This window comes from Spermophilus citellus, assembly GCF_964194105.1.
Source record: "Spermophilus citellus genome assembly, chromosome: 4".
Classification (NCBI taxonomy): domain Eukaryota; kingdom Metazoa; phylum Chordata; class Mammalia; order Rodentia; family Sciuridae; genus Spermophilus; species Spermophilus citellus.
In genome coordinates this window covers 159,317,879-159,338,921 of record NC_138185.1, presented here as the reverse complement: position 1 = coordinate 159,338,921, position 21,043 = coordinate 159,317,879, and the positions used below count along the sequence as shown (strand labels likewise).

Here is a 21,043-nt window from a genome sequence, read left to right as displayed (position 1 = left end):
CCTCTTAAATTCAGCCCCATGGCCTCCCTCTCAGTACCACCCTAATCCTATTGGGGGAAGAGGAGAAGACCAACTAGCCAAGGAAGGCATGTGCATCTTCCACCACTTCTCCCTTTCCTATCAGATGTGTGGGGTTTGCCAGTCTTCTGTCCTTAACAGAATTCCATAATAAGCACACAGAAGAGCAAGGGACTTTGAAGTAACGCAGTCCTTTACACTATATTTACTTTGCCACTCCTCTGTCCAGAAGACACACCTCAAAGAGAAGAAAATTATCTAACATTCTGTAAAGGCATTATATCAAGAAAATGAAAGCTTGCTCACATGAAAAGGACTGAAAAGAATACCGAACACTGAACACAGAGAGCAGGATGGAATAAAAACGGAAAAAAACAGAAGTATTTGTTTCACATAATAGATATTTGAAAAGTATCACCTTGGATGGAAACAGCATAGCCCTTACCGATGTTTTACGGCTGGAACAGTAGGATCCTTAAGACCAATTTTACCGATCTGATTTTGCATGTCTTGAATATTTTTAAAGAGTTCCACATTTTTGGAAGTACAAGTCTCTACTAAATTGATTTCCTCAGCAAATGCTTCCTGTGTGTCACAGATACGTGTCTCAAATAACTTCATTGTTAGGGCATCAAGAAGTTTTTTACAGGAAGTGTCTTCACCTAGGTCTGCATCTTCAAAGCTTATATCAAGCATCTTCAAACGTTCATCCAAATGCCTAGCCTTGTCTCTCATCAGACGAATTTCTCTCTTGATATTTTTCACTGTCAAAGTATTTTCTGGGGCTACCGGTGCATCTGAAGCTGAAAGGTCGGTAACAAAATCAACAGAGAGCTTAACTGTTCTTACAGAATCTATAAACTCTCCCATAGCTTTCAGGACCTCTTCGCTCATCTGCACCTTGTGGTTCATTTCTTCAAGCTGTGTTTTGCATTTCTGTATAATGTTCCGGGTTGCATGTTGATCAAGTGGGTGTAAATCCTTTAATACAATGTTGCCAGGCTCTTCTAAACTGGTACATACTTTAATCTGTTTGGCTATGGAATCTTGGATATTCTAAAATAAAAAATTAAAAGCTGAGAAGACTGAGGCAGGAAAAAGAAAACTGCATGCCAGAAACTAATCCCAATCACATGACTAGATTGGATCTAGAAAAATACTTCTGAGTTTAACCAAAGATGACAGTTTTATCATAAGGAAACATTTGAATTACAGTTGACCCAGCTGTTTCTTCTGCTGATACCCTTTCAGATTTTCCAAACCTCAAAAGAAAATAAGTAGACTAATCTATTGTGTCAAAGCAAGGAACTGGAGATGAAGAGTTGAGATATATATATTTTACAATCTGAAAAACAAAACAAATATCTTTGATTTAAGACAGGATCTGGAATAAGTAAACTGCCAATTGATTTAAGTCTGTGAGGCTAGTGAAATATTTGGGAGATTCAGTCATTGAAGAAGGCATTCATAAAGAAGGCTTATTTTGAATTCAAAGAAAATGTCCTATTATTTAGTCCATGTTACCTATCTCCAAATGTGCAAGAAATTGGAAGTTTGAGAAATAAAGAACAAGTTCAAATCATTGATTTATATTCTATCATAGCTTATTCCAAATCTATACTAGGATAAACAATTAAAAATTCACACATATCTATGAATCTCTGAAGAATTGATTATTTGATAAATATACTGTATGAAATTATGTACCCTCAAGTTTTGATAAATGCCATCAGTGTCCACGAGATGAAATTCCTGGATGGCCACTTGACAGGGAAATAGGTCTGAGCCACACAGGAAGAGTGACTCTTTCTCCACTGGTAATAAGACCTGCAGTGCCATCTCCAAAGACTCCACTCTGGATGAAAAAATAAACCAGACATGAGGGAAAGAGCAGACAGCTATCCTATGAAAACACATTAACTCCATTATTTAACCAAGAACAGGAAATAGTTACCCTCCAACATATAGTTAATGATATGTACAAATCATCATATGAAAACCCAAACCCACAGATCCAAAATGTAAAAAAAAAAAAAAAAAAAAAAAAAGAGTCATTTGCTATATTCAAGTATTCTTTTTTCCCCACTATGCATTCATCCATTGATTCATTCATTCCCCAAACCTTCATTTAGTAAGGGACACCAGACCTAGGTTAACTATGCTCCCTTTGGCTGAGAGCAACTCCAGCTCACTTCTGCTATTTTGATATCATTATTAATGACTTCTCTGTGTCCAGATATCCAAGCATTCTAATGTTTTAATAGATACCACACAGATGGAAATTTGTTAAACATACTATGCATTTCCTTCTCTTTGGAAATGCAAAAACTTGAATATATTTTGACTTGATGATGAAGAAAGCTCCTCACCACTTAATCATACTTATAGATAATTTATATATATATATATATATATATATATATATATATATATCTCCATATCAAAAATATTACGTGGTTCCCAACAATCCATATTAAAAATATAGGAATATAATGATGTTCAACAAATAGGCTCTTTTGATAAAGAACTGAAATGTGACTGTGGATAAATAACAGACTCTGAGCCTCAGTTGCTTCCTATAAAAAATGGGAATATATACTGGGAACACAAACCCTATGTATATGGGATAATAAAGCACTCTCATTTTAGAAATGAAAAAGTCACTGGGCCTCAGAGGTTATGTGACCTAGCCAAATTCATACCCAAGGAAAGACAGTGGGAAGAGCATGGCCTTTGGAACTACAAAGACGTAAGTGCTATCTTAAGTCTCTGGCTAGTGGTATGACTTGGTTACATTATTGAACCTCTTCAAGTATGTTTTTTATCTGTAAAATGTCAATCATAACTGCCATAGTTTGGATCTGAAAATTTCCCCCACAGGCCCATGAATTAATGCTTGATTCTCATCCTGGTGCTATTGGGTAGTGGTGGAACCTTTAGGACGACCTAGTGAAAATGAGTTTCATTAGGGGTGTGCCCTTGAGGGGATACTGAGGCCCCAACCCCTTTGTGTCTTTCTTTTGTTTCTTGGCCACAAAGAAGTAAATAGGCCTTCTCTGCCCCATACTCCTACCATGATGTACTGTGCTTCCACAGGCCCAAAGCAATAAGGCTGAGTAACAATGGACTGAAACCTTTTCCCTTCTTAAGCTAATTTATCTCAGGAATTTGTCACAGCAATAGAAAGCTTTCTGACACAACAATGCTAATCTCTTTTCTGGTTGCGATGACCAAATAAGATAACATATTTAGCATAGTAATAGTCTTGCTTAACATTACTTTTAAAAGCTTTGGACTTATTAAATTCATGGTTAGTAGATCTCAGAATTATACCTGGTATTAAGAGTCATTTGAAGCTCATTTTCTTTTTCCTTTAACCTGTCTCTCTCCTTAACTATAAGAGGCTTCTCCGTGTCATTCATGAGGCTTTCTAACTCCAATGAAGTGCTTTCAAACTCTTTCCAGCAAGCATTAGTTTCATTTTTTAAGACCTAGATAAAATACATAAGTTAATTTATCAATGAAAGGTTAATAGGCACAGTTATAATATTCTTACAAAATGAGATATTTACCAACAGTGGGAGCAAGCACAATGTTTCACATCAAAATATGCCTTAAAATATTTTCCAACCAACTACAAATGAACTGTTCTGTGGGGAAGAGATATTAACTGTGCTCTCAGAAGACCCAGTCAATGAAGTGAAAGGAATAGACAATATGGATTTCAAAGGTGTCTCCCCTCCCCTAAGACAGATACACAGAACACAATTCAGAAAGACATATGTAGATGTAATAACAGATATGCTATCTCCTCTGGCTAGTAAATCTCTGTTACCTTCTAAAGTGGAAGAAAATTGGAGTTAACCACAAATGTTTCTGCACACATAAGTGAATAAAGTTCATTTATGGTTTATGATTAAACATCTATAAGTCTATACTATTCTTGTTTGCTATCTCAGTTCTTCCCCACCAACAAAGGCAACACTTAAGAATCCTACTTGAGGGACCAACAAAGTGACCGTGAGCTGGCATAATAAGAGGAAGAGAACTAGAAAATGGAGGTCAACCTTGTAGGGCCCACCTGTGGCTCTTTCTTCACCTGATGCAGGGGTTCCACCAGCCGGTGTACAAGGTTACACTACAATACACAGATGATCTCCAAAATAATTTATTTATTTGCAGGGGTTACAATTTGTGTGACTACCTCTAACAGACTGTGTTTGCTGCCACATCTGAGTCAAGTGCAACACCTTCTCTGAAGCCTTTCTACGAATATGATTCATAATTTAAAGTGAAAACCCCCTCCACTGCCTGTCCCTCACTGCACAACATCCCACAGTCAACAATTGGTTTACACTGCAGCAATTTTAGACCATGTGACAATTTGGTTGAGAAGATGAACAACTGAAATGAATATTTAGTTGCTAGTTCACTAATTTTGGAACAGCACATAAGTAGGTTGAAATTGCCCTTAAACACACTGTTTTTGACCAATTCACCGAAAGCTCCAACTATAGTCAAAAATTTTATGAGCCATAATATCTGGAGTATAAGATTAAAGCAGAAGCAATAAATCAAGACCCTGAACAAAGTCTTTCCTGATATAATTCCTGAAAAAAAAAAATCATTTTACAGAACAGGGTGACATTGAAAATGCAATCCAACAAACAGGTCTTTGGAAACACCTTGCTTATGTGACCTCAACAAAAATAGTGCCATCCATACTCATGGTGGTATTGTTTGTATTAAAAGACATAACCAGAGAAATCATATTTGTGAGTGTTACCTGTAAATCTGTTAGTTTATTCTGCAGATTAGCACTACTCATTTCCTTTTCACTAGAGAAATCAGAAGTAATCCTGAATTTGTTGTTTTGCAGATGTAGTTCAAGAATCTCTTTGTGTGTATCATACCTGGGGGAAAAAATTAAATGCAACATTACTTAATTTTATTTTAGTAGTAGTAGTAGTAGTAGTAGTAGTAGTAGTAGTACCACTGGGGATTGAACTCAAGGGCACTCAACCACTGAGCCACATCCCCAGCCCTATTTCATATTTATTTAGAGACAAGGTCTCACTGAGTTGCTTACAACCTCACCTTTGCTGAGGCTAGTTTTAAACTCGCCATCCTTCTGCCTCAACCTCCCAAGCCACTGGGATAACAGGTGTACACCACCATGCCTGGCAATATTACTTAACTTTTAAAAATTGAACCAAAAATTTTTTAAGTTACTGTCATTTGTGCATGAGGAAATTCCAAGGAAGTCCTGTTTAAGTTAGTGGACCGTATGCAAAATTACAACTAAAGAATCATTTTTTTTTACATGTTCTCAATGAAAGATTTTTGGTGGACTTTCCAGTTGTTTAAAAAGAGGTTACCTCTTTTGTAATCTATTTTTAGATGCACTGTGATCTTCTTCCGGCTGCTCCATAATGCTTTCTTGTTGTTGGAGTTTTAACTCTGATTTCAGGCTAAAATTCTCAACAGGTTCCACTGCCTAAGCAAATATGTAAAACATGAGTAACACAATATCTTAAACACACTTAAGTATCTGGAAAGCTAAATGTTTTATGCTCAAAGAAGTATCACTGATTTTTTAATATCCCAAATCAGGAAATAATACAATTTCTCTGAGATTTCTCAGCTCAGAAAAAAGTCCTCCCATAGGATCGAGGAGAGGTATTAGCCTTCTAATCGCTTCTTATCACTGAATGAATGCTACCAGCCTCTAAATGTTGTTTCTGACTGAGACCACATGGCCACAGTCAAAAGCAAACAGAAGCCTGCGATACAGAAGCAGACTTTTCAAAACAAATGTTACCTTGTTTTTTCCCTACATCTTCCATATGATCTTCCCTATGATCTTTCATACATGCCAACTTATCTAACTTGAAGAATTCAGAAAATTCAATTCTCAAGGAAAATGAAACAAATTACAATGAGAAGACAAATGATAAATGAACTAGTTCATTTCAATGAAATAGAAGCATCTGTGCAGACCAAGCTCACTCTCTTCCTCAACAGCAATGGACCAATGGACACAGATGACCTCGCTTCACAGTGACTCAAAGTGGCCTCTGCTAGGAACAATTGGTTGCATCCTCACAGCTAGATTAAATTGTGCTCACTACAGCTTTGGTGCACTGCATGCTAATTCTTGAAAAGCAGTCTTCCTCGCATTTGGGTAAGTGGGGATTCTTAGTTGATGAAAACAATCAGATCATTAAACCAAAGCTTAATTAATGAGAAGTGGATTGTTTTACATTTTGCTTTTTACAATGAGTTTACTTCTACAACAGATTATCCACATTTAACACCTTTTCAGTCGACAGCTGATTATCAGGTTTGGCAAATGGCACCTCACTGTGGAAACCCTTTCCGCCATTCTCAGCTGTGGTCACAGTTTCCCTAGGAAGGAATCGAGACTGGGTATTACAACAGAGTGAGAAAAATGGAACCCAAAAGAGAATGAACAACTCTTGGTGCCATCTGATTATGCAAAAGGCTTCGTTCAGTTTTACCCCAAAGCCTGGCTACTCTTCGGAAGTTCTAACTCGTCTTTTGATGTGCCCCCCACAGGGGCCAGCAGAGTCACATGGATCTCAGAAGCACATTTCAGAAGTCTTTCTATCTTTTGCTCATAATCTTTGAGCACTCTCTGCACTTCTTGCTGATGCTCCTGCGAAGTCAGCTCTTCACACAGCGCCTTCAGGACATCCACATGGTGATGGAGCTGACACACAATGACTTCCTTAGAAAAGCAGGCCTAACGGATGGAATGAGAGAGAGATGGGTATGCACAATCATTCCACAAGGATCAGAAACTCACAGATGTGTGTGACTTTAACAACGTGTTCTTTCACAGTCCAGCTACTGTGGGCTCTGTATGATAACAGACACTGGGAAAAAGATAATAATGTCAGCCCTACAGGAATCTGCAACTCAGAAACAAGACATTAATTAGCACATAGTGTAAAGTACTGTGACAGAGACACTCCCTGCCTTAAGAAGTCATGGAAAAGCCAATTGGGAGGCTGAGGCAGGAGGATCTCGAGTTCAAACCCAGCTCAGCAACTCAGTGAGGCCCTAAGCAACTCAGTAAGATGCTGCCTCTAATAAGACATTTTTAAAGGGGTGGGGGTTGGGGATATGGCTCAGTGGTTAAGGGACCCTGGGTTCCAGCCCTGGTACCAATAAAAAAGGAGTCATGGAAAGTCTGCCTCACAACCATGTGAGCTGGATGAGGAAGGAATAAAGATGCACTAAGTACAAGGGGAGGGCACAGGAGGAGGGACACTACAGGGGTGTTCTGGGAGCAGAGAGTACAAAACTGAGTGGGCTTCTAAGGAGTTGTTCTGGGGGTCACAGGGAGCCAGCAAAATATTATCTGTGGCTCAAAAGGCTAATTCTGGTGGTGCTTATAAAAGGTGATGCAGTCAATACCCTGCTACCATGGCAACACTGACGGGAAGGAAGGGAAGGAGAGGCTATTCTGAAGGGGACCACGTGGAGTTTGGCCACTGACAAAGACGTGCAGAGGGAAGGCTGAATGGGAAGAAGGGGGAAAGCAGAGGAAGGGCGCTCTTGGGACAGCAACACCTTTCATAACCAAAATGCAGAACAGAGGAGAGGAGCAAAAGTTGGAGAGTACTGGTTCAGTAGTGGACACGCTGATTTGAGGTCCCTGAAGAGCACTAGCGATATCTTCTAGTCAGAAATACAGTATTGTATGGAACTGTCACAGTGACAGCCATTAATTTATATAATTAATATGAGTTAGTATTTATGATTAAAAAAAGAAAAAAAAATGTATAGCATGGAGCTCAGAGGAAAGGATTCCACTGGAGATAAAGACCTAGGCATTATCATTGCAAAGAAGGCAGTTATAACCCCTGAATGCATAAAATCGCCCAGAAGAAGGATGAAATTAGCCAAAAATGGAGGGCCTCCAACATATCCTGTAAAAACCCAAGACAGGAATAGAAGAAAAAAGGGAAATTTCTAAAGAGCACTAAAAAGGACTCCCCACCCCCGCCTAAAGTCCAGTCTGTGCAACAGAGACTGATATTGGGAGAATCCAACAGCAAACTGTTAAAAAAGAAATGAAAAGAGGGGGTCAGTACTATCAAATTCATAAAAGCAACCCAAAAGGATAGAAACCAAAAAGATCACCAGATCTGCCTCAATTTGCTTTATATTGTGATATGCCCATTTTCACAAAAGCTGCACTTCTGGGGACACCATGTCCTGACAAAAGCATCTGTGGGGACTTCAGCAACAGCAGACACAGTTGTGACCAGAGTCTCAGGATAGGGGACATGGAGGCATATCCAGGGAAATCATGAAATAAGAACTCAATGCTGGATTTTTTTCACTTCTAAAAACTAAAATGTACAGGCTGAAGTTAGCACTTGAGTTATGTAAGTGGCACCCCCAGGGGACATAAGGGCTGAAGTTATTTGCAGAGCAGATTTAATCCTGGCCACATACAATGATTTAGGATAAACCACAAAAGGATGACAAGATTTCAGTGGAAATAGGTAGTTTTACCTCATGTTCTTTGATGAGACCCTTGGTCTTTCCTCTACGAATAAGTTTCTTTTCTTTATTTATTTGCTTTTCAAGCTTAGAAATGTTGTCGTTAAGTTTTCCTTTCTCAATATCTATTTTTAGTTGCTGAATATACAAAGAAATTTCTCGATGAAGAGACTGAAAAAGACAAAAGAACATATTAATCATGGGAACAGAATACTTGAAAACTATTTGTAGTGACAAAAATATTTATAGTAACAAAAAGAGATACTACTTAAACTACATTCTGACTCATCTGTGTATCTTTGGGAGAATGTTTTAAAAACCCATAAACATATTTTTTTCTTCCTGACAACTAAAATTGTTTTTCTAATTTTTTTTTCCTAACAACTGAAAATGTGTTTTAGCTGTGAAAGACGCTGTTAAAAGAAAGAAAGACAAGCTACAGACTGGGAGAAAATATATGCAAAACACATATCTAAGCCTAAGGAGACATAACAAAAAATGCTATGTGCATACTGGATGGAATCCTGAAACAGACAAAACAAACATTAGGCAGAAACTGTGGAAATCTAAATAAAGTACAAACTTTAGTCAATCATAATGTATCAATAATAACCCATTAATTATAACCACGTACTCTAATAATATGTTAATAAGAAAGGAACCCCAGTGTGGAGCCTACCGGAACTCTCTGAACCATGTCTGTAATAATTCTTTTTTTTTTTTAATTTTTTTAGTTGTAGGTGGACACAATATCTTTAATTCATTTTCTGTAGTGCTGAGGATCAAACCCAATGCCTCATGCATGCTAGGCAAGCGCTCTACCTCTGAGCCACAACCCACCCCCACCCCCCAATTCTTCAAATCTAAAACCATTCTAAACTGGGTGCGGTGGCATGTAATCCTAGTGGCTCGGGAGGCTGAGACAGGAGGATCGCATGTTCAAAACCAGCCTCAGCAAAAAGCGAGGTGGTAAGCAACTCAGTGAGACACTGTCTCTAAATAAAATACAAAATAGGGCTGAGGATGTGACTCAGTGGTTGAGTCCCTTTGAGTTCGATCCCTGTACAAAAAAAAAAAAATCTAAAACTATTCTAAAATAAAAGTTTATTTTAAAATACGCTGTAGAAGCTGGGTGTGGTCTATAATCCCAGTTACTTGCAAAGCTGAGGGAGGAAGATTGTGAGTTCAAGGAAAGCCTGGGCAACATAGCAAAAACCTGGCTCAAAAAGAAATAAATCAAATCAAATGTGTTTTAGGAAAACCTTTCACAGTAGCTATTCAATTCAGTTATCCACATTGGACTGATTCCATCCCTTCCTCCACCATGGATATCAAAATCTAAGGATGCTTAATTCCCTTATATAAAATGATGTCATATCTGCATACAATCTATGCACATCCTCCCATGTGCTGTAAGTCATTTCTAGATTACTTATGATGCCTAATACAATGTAAGTGCTATAATTGTTATGCTGTTATTACCTAGGGAATATTGGGGAAAAAAAGGATGTACATGTTTGATATAGGTGCATTGTTTTTCTCAAATATTTCTGACCCATGGTTGGTTGAATCCAGGGGTGAAGAGTCAACTGCACAGGTTAAATATACACACACACATTTGTAACATTAATCACTATTGATTGAACACAATCTCTGTGGCAGATTCTTTATATAAATCTTGGCAATAATCCTGCCAAGTAGATCATGTTTTTCTCATTTTTTCAGCAAAGTTCCTAAGAATTGAGAAACTTATGCAGGGTCATATCTTCGGAATCCAGGTTTGTCTGCCACCGACACCTAGGCCTATTTCACTATGAAACTCTGTCCAAGGACATGTTAATGCACCGTCTCAGTCAGGATCCAACCAGGAAACCAGAAAACACTCTAAATATTTAACTCTGGGAATACGAATGCCGGAAATTGATTACACTAAAGCTCAAATGGGACAGTCAGGCAATTCAGAGATGAGCAACGGCAGGAAGCTGCTACCTCTGCAGGTTACAGGCTTCTGTGGTACCCAGGGAGGAGAGACATCCATCAGATGCTGGAGCCACAGGGTCCAGAGCGGAAGAAGACATTGCTGCTGCCAGAGGCCATGCCCAAGCGAAGGACAGGAAGAACTCCTTCACACTCTCCCTCTCCTCCTGCTCCAGGTGCTCTCTAATCTTTTAACAGTGTGGTCACTGGCAAAGGCAGACAAGAACAGAAGGCAGCAGATGCAGAGCCCGGGACCAGCACCTGTAGGAGCCAGTCCATCTGCAATATGCAGTAGATAGGGGAACCCCAGGAATGACCAATGACACAGAGACCCAGGACCAGACCAGAAGCATATGCGGGTCCTCACCTCCCATTTGGCACAGGACTCCCTCCTCTTCTCTTCCAAAGACAGCTTCACATCCTCAGGAACGTTAAGTTTCAGTTCTTCAACAGCTTTCAAATACTTAGCCAGACTATTCGTATTAAAAATTTTCAGTGCTTCCTAAAAAAAGAAAGTGTAAACGAGAACATGTAAGCCTCCTTATACTGCCAGATTCTGAAGCAATTTTTTTTTTTTGTAGATTTTTAACAGATAGAACCAGAAGGGACTCTTGATGACTATCTGAAGATTTACAGGAGACCCCCTTTGGTAAATTAAGGTAGATACACCCTTTTGGATCTCTTGAATTCTCTTGAAAAGAAACAAAAATATTTATCATTCAAATGTAGTTAGATGTGCAAGACCCAGACCTTTTGCATTTCTTGAAACTTTCTGAAAACAATAAAAAAATTTATTATGCAAATGTAGTTCCACACTTGATACCTTCAGAATATTCCAAATGAATTCTGCTGCTCCTTTGAAAAATAACTCAAAGACTTGCTGAACAAAATAATGAGGCAATACTGGTATGGTGGTGCACATCTGTAATCCCAGCAGCTCGGGAGGCTGAGGCAGGAGGATCACGAGTTCAAAGCCAGCCTCAGCAAAGGTGAGGTGTTAAGCAACTCAGTGAGACCCTGTCTCTAAATAAAATACACAATAGGGCTGGGGATGTGGCTCAGTGGTTGAGTAACCCTGAGTTCAATCCCTGGTATCTCCCACACACACCCCAAAAATGAGGTCTTGGCATTGTTTTCTCTGAAGTTTTAATGTATTGAGTAGACAACCTTACTTCAAAAGTAATACAGGAGGAAGAATATAATGGTATTAAGAGAGATTAACATTGCAGTAAGACAAAATTTATAGTAGGATTTATATGGCAATTATTTAATATTGAGCATAAATATTATTATGCTGAAAGAAGCCAACATTACCTTGTCATCAGGTCAAACTTTTGCCTGGGGCCTACCACATGGGCAGTCCTGCCCCAGGGAAGGAGTGGCAGTCAACAAGGATGAGGACAGCCTTGCCTGAAATGTACCTGCTCCTTTCCTGACATACTCTAGGACACCAGAAACCTGGCCTGCAGAACTAGTGAACGATAAAACAAAAAATGAGTTGAGACCTATTGCAGAAAACCCACAGGAGTGAGAAGCTGGAGAAATGCTGAAGTAGAAGGTAATTAGGCAGGGTAGAAATTTGCTTATTTATTCACTACACTCTGTTAAGAGCCTGCTGTAGACATGGCACAACACTGACTCCAGGACCCTTCTCCAAGGATTCCTTGATTATTACTCCATTTAGAACCTGGGCAACACCCTAACTCCTAAATGCTAGCAGAAACCTCATTGCACTGCCAGGGCAGTGGGAGCAACCACGAGTCTCAGGGCAAAACTTGGCAGAGGACAGATTTTTTTTAAGAGAATATTTGTTTATTTTTCCTTCGGTGTTTTAGTATTAAACAATGTATGCTATGTCTTGTGGATACATATTCCTGAAACAAGATCTCTCTTGGCACATAAATATATAAGCTTTTTAAAAATTTGTCCTTCTTAGCTTTATATGACAGTAGAGTGTATTTGTACATATTATACATGCATGGAGTATAACTTCCCATTTTTGTGGTTGTACATGACATGGAGTTACACTGGTCATGTATGTATATATGAACATAGGAAAGTTATGTCCTACTGTCTTTCCTTCCCTCTCCCTTCCTTTCATTCCTCTTTATCTAATCCAGTGAACTTTATTCTCACTGCCCCCCACCACTCACCCCAGGCCTTAATCATGTGTTAGAATCCACATATCAGAGAGAACGTTCGACCTTTGGTTTGGGGGGACTGGCTTATTTCACTAGCATGCTATTTTCCAGTTCCACTCATTTACCAGCAAAGGATGGATGTTGTTTCTGGTAAGAACAAGTATCCACTTTACTAAATGCCAGAGGCAAAAAGGGCAAAACCTTGGCCTCAAATTCTGAAAGGAAGATGGTAAGGGAGAAGAAAATAGTATAAGAACTGACACTTCCAATTCTTCTCCCTGGTAGAGAAGGGGTATGGAAAACTCTTCTTTTATTCTTCTCCATTTGCTTGGTAGACCATATCTGCCCTCCCTCTTTGAAGGAGGAAAAGAAATCCTCACACTCTTTCTCCTCCCCACCCCAAGTCCCTCTCTAATCTCTTAACAGTGTGGTTCTGTCTGGCTGAAGGCAGACAGAAGGTGGCTGATACAGAGTCCAAGACTAACACCTGCAGAAGTCAGCCCATCAGCAATTTCGGTGGACAGGAGAACCCCAGGAATGACTTATAAAAGCACTGACTCATCAGCAGTCTAGTAGGTGGCTGGCTGGTGGCTGGCCAAGTGCACAGAGTACAAGATCAAGCAAGAGAAGGCTTTCAAGGTGGGGGAGAAAACTGAGAGCAAAGTCCAGTATGGTTAGCAATACAGGAGGCCAAAATAAGGTTAAGGCCCAGAAGAGAGATGGAGGCCAGGATGAGAATGAAGAGAAGCTCCTGTGAGGGCATCTTTTCCAACAAAGAGTGGGAACAATAGGACTGGGGTTATTGCCTGACTGTGTCTTCATCTCCCCCACAATGCTAGTATCCGACTTTTAGTATTCAATAAGTGTGTTCAATGCTGAATAAATGAATGAACAAAAAACCATGTATTCCCCCACCTCCTTAGTGTATCCAAAGGTAAGGACCTTGTTTTTCCTTGCACCCCCACAAACACCTCCACGGCATTAAGAATAGCAAGTTTCTGGTTTGGTTACATCTTTAGATGTCACCATTACCTGCAAAACCTGGGAGAAAAAAATCAAACTGGAAAAAGCAGCATTATGGGGTCTTTAACTTATATGTAAGTATGTATCCATGAATAACTTCTAACGAAGCCTTTTAATAATATTAGTATTCACAGAATTGTAACTGTGCAAAATACCTTTATATGTCTGATTTTCATTAAAAGCTTCCCAATGAGTCTAGGGCTAAAATTATTATGCCCATTTTACAAATTTAAAAGAACAAAACAAAACAGAAATTAAAGTCTTGCTCAACATCAGAATCAGCTGTGCTCTTTACACTAGATCACCTGGTACATCCAAAGACTCTTGGATAAAATTTGAATTAAAATATTCTTCATTTGAATGCTTCTTTTTATTAGCCTCAGGGGAACAACATGTAATACTGGGAAATTTAAAAATTACAATAGCTTTAGGCTGGGGATGTAGCTCAGTTGGTATAGTACTTGCCTCGCATGCACAAGGCCCTGGGTTCAATCCCCAGCACCACAAAAAAAAAAAAAAAAAAAAGGAAAATTAAAATAGCTTTACTTTTTACAAGCAAGGGAACATCTTGACTTCAAATGAGATAGGTAGCTAATGATCTAATGATAAATATCCTACTAATGATGGTTGAGAAGATTCCTACCTTATATTTTGAAATGAGTCCACGGGGGCTCTGTCTTTGCCCAAGTAACAGTTCAGCTCTCACAATGTAAGATTCCAATTCCATCTGGGACTCTTTTACCTTCTGCTTGGCATCCAATTCTTGTGAAATATCCGTTGAGTTCTTCAACACTGCAATTAATTTTACCACAGTGATCTGTAAAGGCAAAAAAAAAAAAAATCAAATTAACACTTGGCCCAACTTCTTGGTAAATTTGTAAGTTAATAAAAATTTTCTTTGATTAGCAATTTACATTTTCCCACTAAATACAGGAATATCTAATTTTTTATATTTCTACTTGGCAGTACACTTTAAATTATAAAGAAAAGAAAGTGCAAAAGTGATATTTTACAAGATATTTACAAATTTCAGGGCCAGTCCACCCTTTACCCACTGACCACCTGGTTTTAAAGAATAAATTCACTAATCAGGGAATATTAAGAAAGACCTGGACTTTCTCATTCGCTTCTTGAATCTTTGCCTGAAGTCCAGTTGTGAGAATGTGCTGGAGGGACTCCTGGCTTGAAATATTCTGAACATCCATTTGTAAAGTATCTTCAGTTCTGGCCAGAAGCTCTTCATACATCGAGCCTCTGGCAATAAGATGCTATTAAAACAAATTGAAGAAAGCTTCACATTGCATGTTACATATTAACCATTAACAATCAGATCAGGAAACTGTGAAATATATAAAAGAACAATTAATCCGAAGAATCACAAATCTAGTAAATATAATGAAAGATAATCAAATCTTACATATCAATAAAGAACTACAAAATAAAATAATCAGAAACCATTTTCAGCTCTCCCAAGTTAACGAAACTTAAGAATTTTCAATTAAAACTCAAGGATGGTGTAGGGTATGACAAAATAAAAATTATGTTGCACAATATCAACTATGTAAATGCTGATCTTCTTGATCTTAAGGTAGTGAACAGAAGGATAAAGCAAAGTTCCTGTCTCTCTATCCCCTCCCTTAGCTGTCATTTAATTAATCATTCAGATATTTGTTTTTTAACATATTTCTTTTATGTTCATTATGTCCCCAAAACTGCTAGGTTTGATGCAGGTTGAAGACAAAAGAGTTATTTTTTAAATCCTATGGATATTTTTCTATGAATATAAAACCACAAAATATAAAAATGCAACTTTGCTTTAAAAACACAAATAGGTCTGGGAATGTGGCTTAGTGGTAGAATGTTTGCCTAGCATGCATGAAACCCTGGCTTCAATCCCCCAGCATCACAATTTAAAAAAAAAAAAGTTTAAAATAAAATCCCATTATTCACATGGTTTGGCAAGTTCCTTTCTCACTTTAGAATATATTTTGATCAAACAGCCAGGTGCAGTGGCACATGCCTGTAATACCAGCGACTCGGGAGGCCAAGCTGGAAGATCACAAGTTCAAAGCCAGCCTCGGCAAAAGTGCAGCACTAAGCAATTCAGTGAGACCCTATCTCTAAAGAAAATACAAAACAGGGCTGGGGATGTGGCTCAGTGGTTGAGTGCCCCTGAGTTCAATCCCTGGTAACCCCCCTTAAAAAAAGAAAAAAAGAAATATTTTGATCCTATATTTACTTAATTCTTTATGCACATAAGTATATTTCAGTGTGATTATATCTTCACTGTTTATAAGAGGGATCATTGTTACGCTTTGAAAATATTTTAAAACTAATTTTTGAAATTTATTTTAAATATTTTATTTCATAGAATATTTATTTTATTTAAAATATTAAATATTTTATTTAAGTATGTATTTTAAATATTTAATTTCTACCTCTTTTCTTTCACTTGAATAAATTTCAGATGACTAAATAAGTAAGAATAAAAAATAAAATTAGAAAAGCACTGGCAGAGGAAATAAGTTTTTTGGTTTTGGGGTTTTGTTTTTGTTTTTGTTTTTTTGGTACTGGGGATTGAATCCAGGGGATTTTTACCACCGAGCCACATCGTCAGCCCTTTTCATGTTTTATTTTGAGATAGGGTCTCAATAAATTGCTGAAGCTGGCCTTTAACTGGAAATCCCCCTGCCTCAGCCTCCCAAGTCACTGGGATTATAGGCATGGGCCGCTATGGCCAGCTGAAATAAGTTCTTTTAATTTTTTTTTAATATATAGTATTTTCAAAGCAACAAAAGCTATCACTCTTATGAACAATAAAACACCAGATGTTGAAATATATACCTTTCATAAATGGATTTAGAATATAATATAAATGCTCCTTTACTCCAGGAACTACCTATCTTATCCCAACTTGTGACATGCTTCATGAATTTTATAGCTGAGCTAGAACTCAATAAACTTCAATTATAACTTCTTTCCCAGGAAAACTAAGTAATATTGAAACATACTCTTGCTTCATTGCTTTTCAATGACTCAAAAGCTTTAGAATCAGGATGGAATGGAGTTCTACCATCCGTCCCACTTCCCACGTCAAGTCATGAGGGGAAAGTGGCTTTTTCAGTGGAGAATTGGGTATACAGCCTTACATTCCTACTGCACTGAGCTGCATGCAAGAATGAATGCACTCATCTCCTTACTGTCCTCTGATGTGAAAGAATATATATATACATAAGTATTATAATGTAATTGATATGTAATATTATATTTACACACATACACACACACCAATGATTGAACCCAGGGGACCTAACCACTGATACACATTTCCAGCCCTTTAAAAAAAAAAAAAAAAAAAACTTATTTTGAGACAGGGCCTCCCTAAGTTGCTTAGGGCCTTACTAAATTGCTGAGGCTGGCTTTGAACTCACAAACCTCCTGCCTCAGCCTCCTGAGCTGCTGAGATTACAGGTGTGTGCCACCACACCCAGGGCAAAAGAATATTTTCATCTCATTGTATACCTGGAAAAATGAGTCTAAGAACCAAAGCTCAGAGGTATTTCAAACAAAATCAGAGCAGATGATCCAGGGATTAAAATTCATGCACTGTTAAAAACCCAATAAAGAAAAATAAAACTTCTGAAAGCTCATTATTACTTACTTTGAAACTTTTCATTTCATATAAAACGTAAGTCCATATAAATCTCCAACCATGAAAACACCCTCTTAATACTTTTACACTCATACCTGCAAAGATTTTTCTATGGTACTATCCATAACATCTTGATGTTTTGGAAGATCCAAAATGGACTTGGTTTCTGCCTCCCACACCTCCACTTGTCCAATGAGTTTTTCAACCTCTTCAGCCACTTTTAGGTGTTCTGTGGATTCTTCATGGTCTTTTTCATGTTCTTCCACAGCCTACAATATTCAAAATTATCACTGAGAAAATGTCATTATAAATGCATTATAAAACCACCTTCCACTTAAGAGTTACACCCCTTTCTGGAAGAGTGCTAATTCAATGAACAGTCATGGGTCACTTAACAATGGGGACACATGCTGGAAAATGCAGCAGTGGGTGATGTTGTCATTGTGTGAACATCACAGAGTGAACATACTTAGGCAAACCTAGTATAGCTCCTACACGCCTAGGCCTCAGAGTATGGCCACTGTCGTGTATTTGGTCTATCAGTGACTGATATGTCACTTATTACGTAACATTTGATTGTATTTTAATGATATAAGGGCTGGTTTAGACAATGATAATAGTACTTTATGAAAGTATATATCATTTTACAAATTAAAGGTTTCTTCACCTACATTATTATAATTATAATATCATTCCTATTAAATAGTATTATCTCTATTTTACAGATAGTTAAAGTTTAGAAAATTAGGCTTCAAAAATACGTTTCTAAAACTCATAAACAATATAATTATTAAACACAGCTATTATTAACAGTAGTTGTGAAATGCCAGAGACAAAGAATCAAATTTTTAACAATTAAATCTTTTTCTTATGTATATTCTCTCAGTATGCGATAGGTTGATATGTTACAATTTTACAAGACAAATCCAATGAAAAGTTGATTTTAATCAGGTTACATTTTAAATGCTCTGAAGACTATGGTATTTTAAAGCATATTGGACAAAAATCAGATCTTTTCAGATTTCCTCTCATTACACATTCTTTTTTGTTTGTTTTATTTTTTTACAGTGCTGAGGATCAAACTCAGGACTTTCCACATGCTAGGCCTGATCTGGCATTCTTGTTTATTTATTTATTTACATTTTTTGGTGAAGCTAGGGGTTGAGCCAAGGGCCTCATGCATGCTGAAGGCTCTATCGCTGAACTACACCCCCAGTCCCTGATTAGGCATTCTCATGGTTGGAAACCCCAAACATCCACCATGGCAACTGGCCAAAGCCAACTGAAATTCTTAGGTAAAGCCATATAAAGCTCTTCTGCAGGAGGCACATGTCTAAAACCACAGGTATTTCATCTTCCATGTGTATGATTTTTAATATATTTACTTGTTTTTTTTCCTATATTCTTACCTATAATCTGCAGTCCTCCAGATTATCCACAAAACAAGATCCATTATGCTTTCTCTCATTTTACAGAAAGGAAGCAAGATTACAAGGCGATTGGGGGATGCCTTGGAGTTAAAACCATTTTTGAGTACTAGTCAGAAGTCATTGAAGGAGATTTTTCAACTCAAGTTTTACACCACTCAGAAGCCATGTGTAGGGCTGGGGTTGTAGCTCAGCGGTAGAGCGCTTGCCTAGCATGTGGGAGGCACTAGTTTTAATCCTAAGCACCGAATAAAATTAAATAAATAAATAGAGGTACTGTGTCCATCTACATCTAAAAAATATTTTAAAAAATTAAAAAAAAAGAAGCCCTGTGTGCTTCTGCATGACTGTGGAAATGCACGAGGATTAAGAGACCTGCATTCCTCGCATGCTAGCAACTGCTTCATGACGGAAACAACCTCCCTGATTTTCTAGAAAATGATCACATGGTAACTACTATCTAGTAATCCATACATTTAGCACTGTTTCAACAATATGGTGTCATTAAAAGAAAAACAGCAAAATTAAACTATTCCTATCTGCAAAACGAAATATACAAAGTATATAATCCTGTTACCTTTATATTCCGATTATAATTTTCAGGAAGTCCTACTGACACATTCTTTGAAAAATCAACAGTTGATTTTTCTTCTTCTTTAGGTAATAGAATATTTCTAGAATTGTCAAGAGTGGGCTGATCCTGTTTTTTTGAAAGTGGCAATTTCATTTCCTATAAAAGATTAATTTTGTGAAAAAATTTTAATGCTATTGTATTTTTTATACATTTATTTTATTTATTTTTATGTGGTGCTGAGGATTGACTCCAGTACCTCACACATGCTAGGCAAAAGCTCTACTACTGAGCTACAACTGCAGCCCGTAATTTTGTGAAATTTAGTGCACATAATTTTATTTGTATGCTGACATATGCTGTAAACAATAGGTGAGGATAATATAGTCAAATATATCTTTAGGATTTATCAATCAGCAACAATGTTATAAAATGAGAATTCCTCAGGGGGAAAAAAAGGAAAAAAGAAAACCACCCACATGTCATATAAAAATAAGAGAAAGAATAATTTAAATTAAAATCATTTATTGTAACTTTGCTTTTATGAGGCACTGTAACCAAATATAAACAAAGCCCAGAGTGTGTTCTTGAGGAACTTGAAATCTAACAGGTAACATAATGCTTACACTATTCTTTAATGGTAAATGAATTTCCACTAGAAAGCAATATCTTAGGAATGGTTAAAGATAAAGTTCTCTTAGGTGTACACCCAAGAGAAAGGAAAACAGGTGTCCACACAAGCATGTGCAAATATTCACAAAGAATTCAAGTGTACATCAACTGATGAGTGCCTAAATAAAATGTGATGCATCCACATAATAGACTGGTGTTTGCCAATAAAAAGAAATTAAATGCATATAGATATATCACATTATAAAATGATGATCCCTGAAAACACCATACCAAGAAATAAACTTGTCACAAGAGACCACGCTCCATATGATTCCATTTTATGTGAAATGTCCACGACAATACAAGAAAAGTAGTGTCGTGGGTACCAAAGGCTGGGAGGGTTAGCTGGCAGTGTGGAGTGATTGCTAATGGGCGCACGGTTTCTTTATGAAACTGATCATGGTGATGGCTGCACAGCCCTGTGAACCCGCTGAACCATACTGAGTGACACACTTTAAATGAGTGATTTGTATGTGGTGTGAATTATATCTCAATAAAAAGGTTCCCAAAAAAGGAAAGAACTTACAAGTGGAGTTTTTGTAATAAACTTTCTCCATCTTTTATTCAGCCTTCTCAGTTCTTTAGAAACAGATGATCCAACTTCATCATTGCTGACTTCAATTAAGAAACTTCCCACTTGGTTTAAAGTGGTGTGTTCTACATTCCACTGGGCAAGTGTCTCAAAGGGAACCTGCAATAACACATAAGCCACATACATATCCAATGGTACAACACTTGTCTTTCTGTCATCTATAATAAATCTTTACCAAGGCTAATGTGAAGCAGAAGTCAGTCTGGAGGTCTCTGAAGAGACTGGGACTCTCCCCACAGGGAATTCACTCAGTCCTGTTGCTCCGGCTCTTTGTGTCTAATTGCTATTTGGCAGGTACAGGCACCTGTTTTCCCTTCTGGGCCTGGGCCTTTAGGAAGCATCTGCTCTAATTTTCTGAGTGGCTGATGAGCTTACAGCAGAGGTTACCAAACTCATTCAATTCATGAAGCCCGCTAGGTTTTGGTGATTTTT

General features: G+C 37.7%; 1 protein-coding gene across 7 annotated transcripts in view; it reads right to left on the bottom strand.

Annotated features, from left to right (window-relative positions):
- SYNE2 (spectrin repeat containing nuclear envelope protein 2) overlaps nt 1-21,043 on the bottom strand; it is a 336,255-nt gene that overhangs the window by 200,249 nt on the left and 114,963 nt on the right. For all 7 annotated transcript variants that reach the window (XM_081290325.1, XM_081290328.1, XM_081290329.1 and 4 more), the window contains exons 17-30: nt 20,546-20,710; nt 19,354-19,506; nt 17,445-17,618; nt 14,807-14,965; nt 14,341-14,514; nt 10,901-11,035; nt 8,569-8,727; nt 6,540-6,784; nt 6,336-6,426; nt 5,397-5,515; nt 4,805-4,931; nt 3,352-3,509; nt 1,726-1,873; nt 464-1,074 (exon numbers count right to left, since the gene is read on the bottom strand). In XM_081290325.1, the coding sequence (XP_081146451.1) occupies nt 464-1,074; nt 1,726-1,873; nt 3,352-3,509; nt 4,805-4,931; nt 5,397-5,515; nt 6,336-6,426; nt 6,540-6,784; nt 8,569-8,727; nt 10,901-11,035; nt 14,341-14,514; nt 14,807-14,965; nt 17,445-17,618; nt 19,354-19,506; nt 20,546-20,710 (2,618 nt within the window). The remainder of the gene's footprint in view (nt 1-463; nt 1,075-1,725; nt 1,874-3,351; nt 3,510-4,804; nt 4,932-5,396; nt 5,516-6,335; nt 6,427-6,539; nt 6,785-8,568; nt 8,728-10,900; nt 11,036-14,340; nt 14,515-14,806; nt 14,966-17,444; nt 17,619-19,353; nt 19,507-20,545; nt 20,711-21,043) is intronic.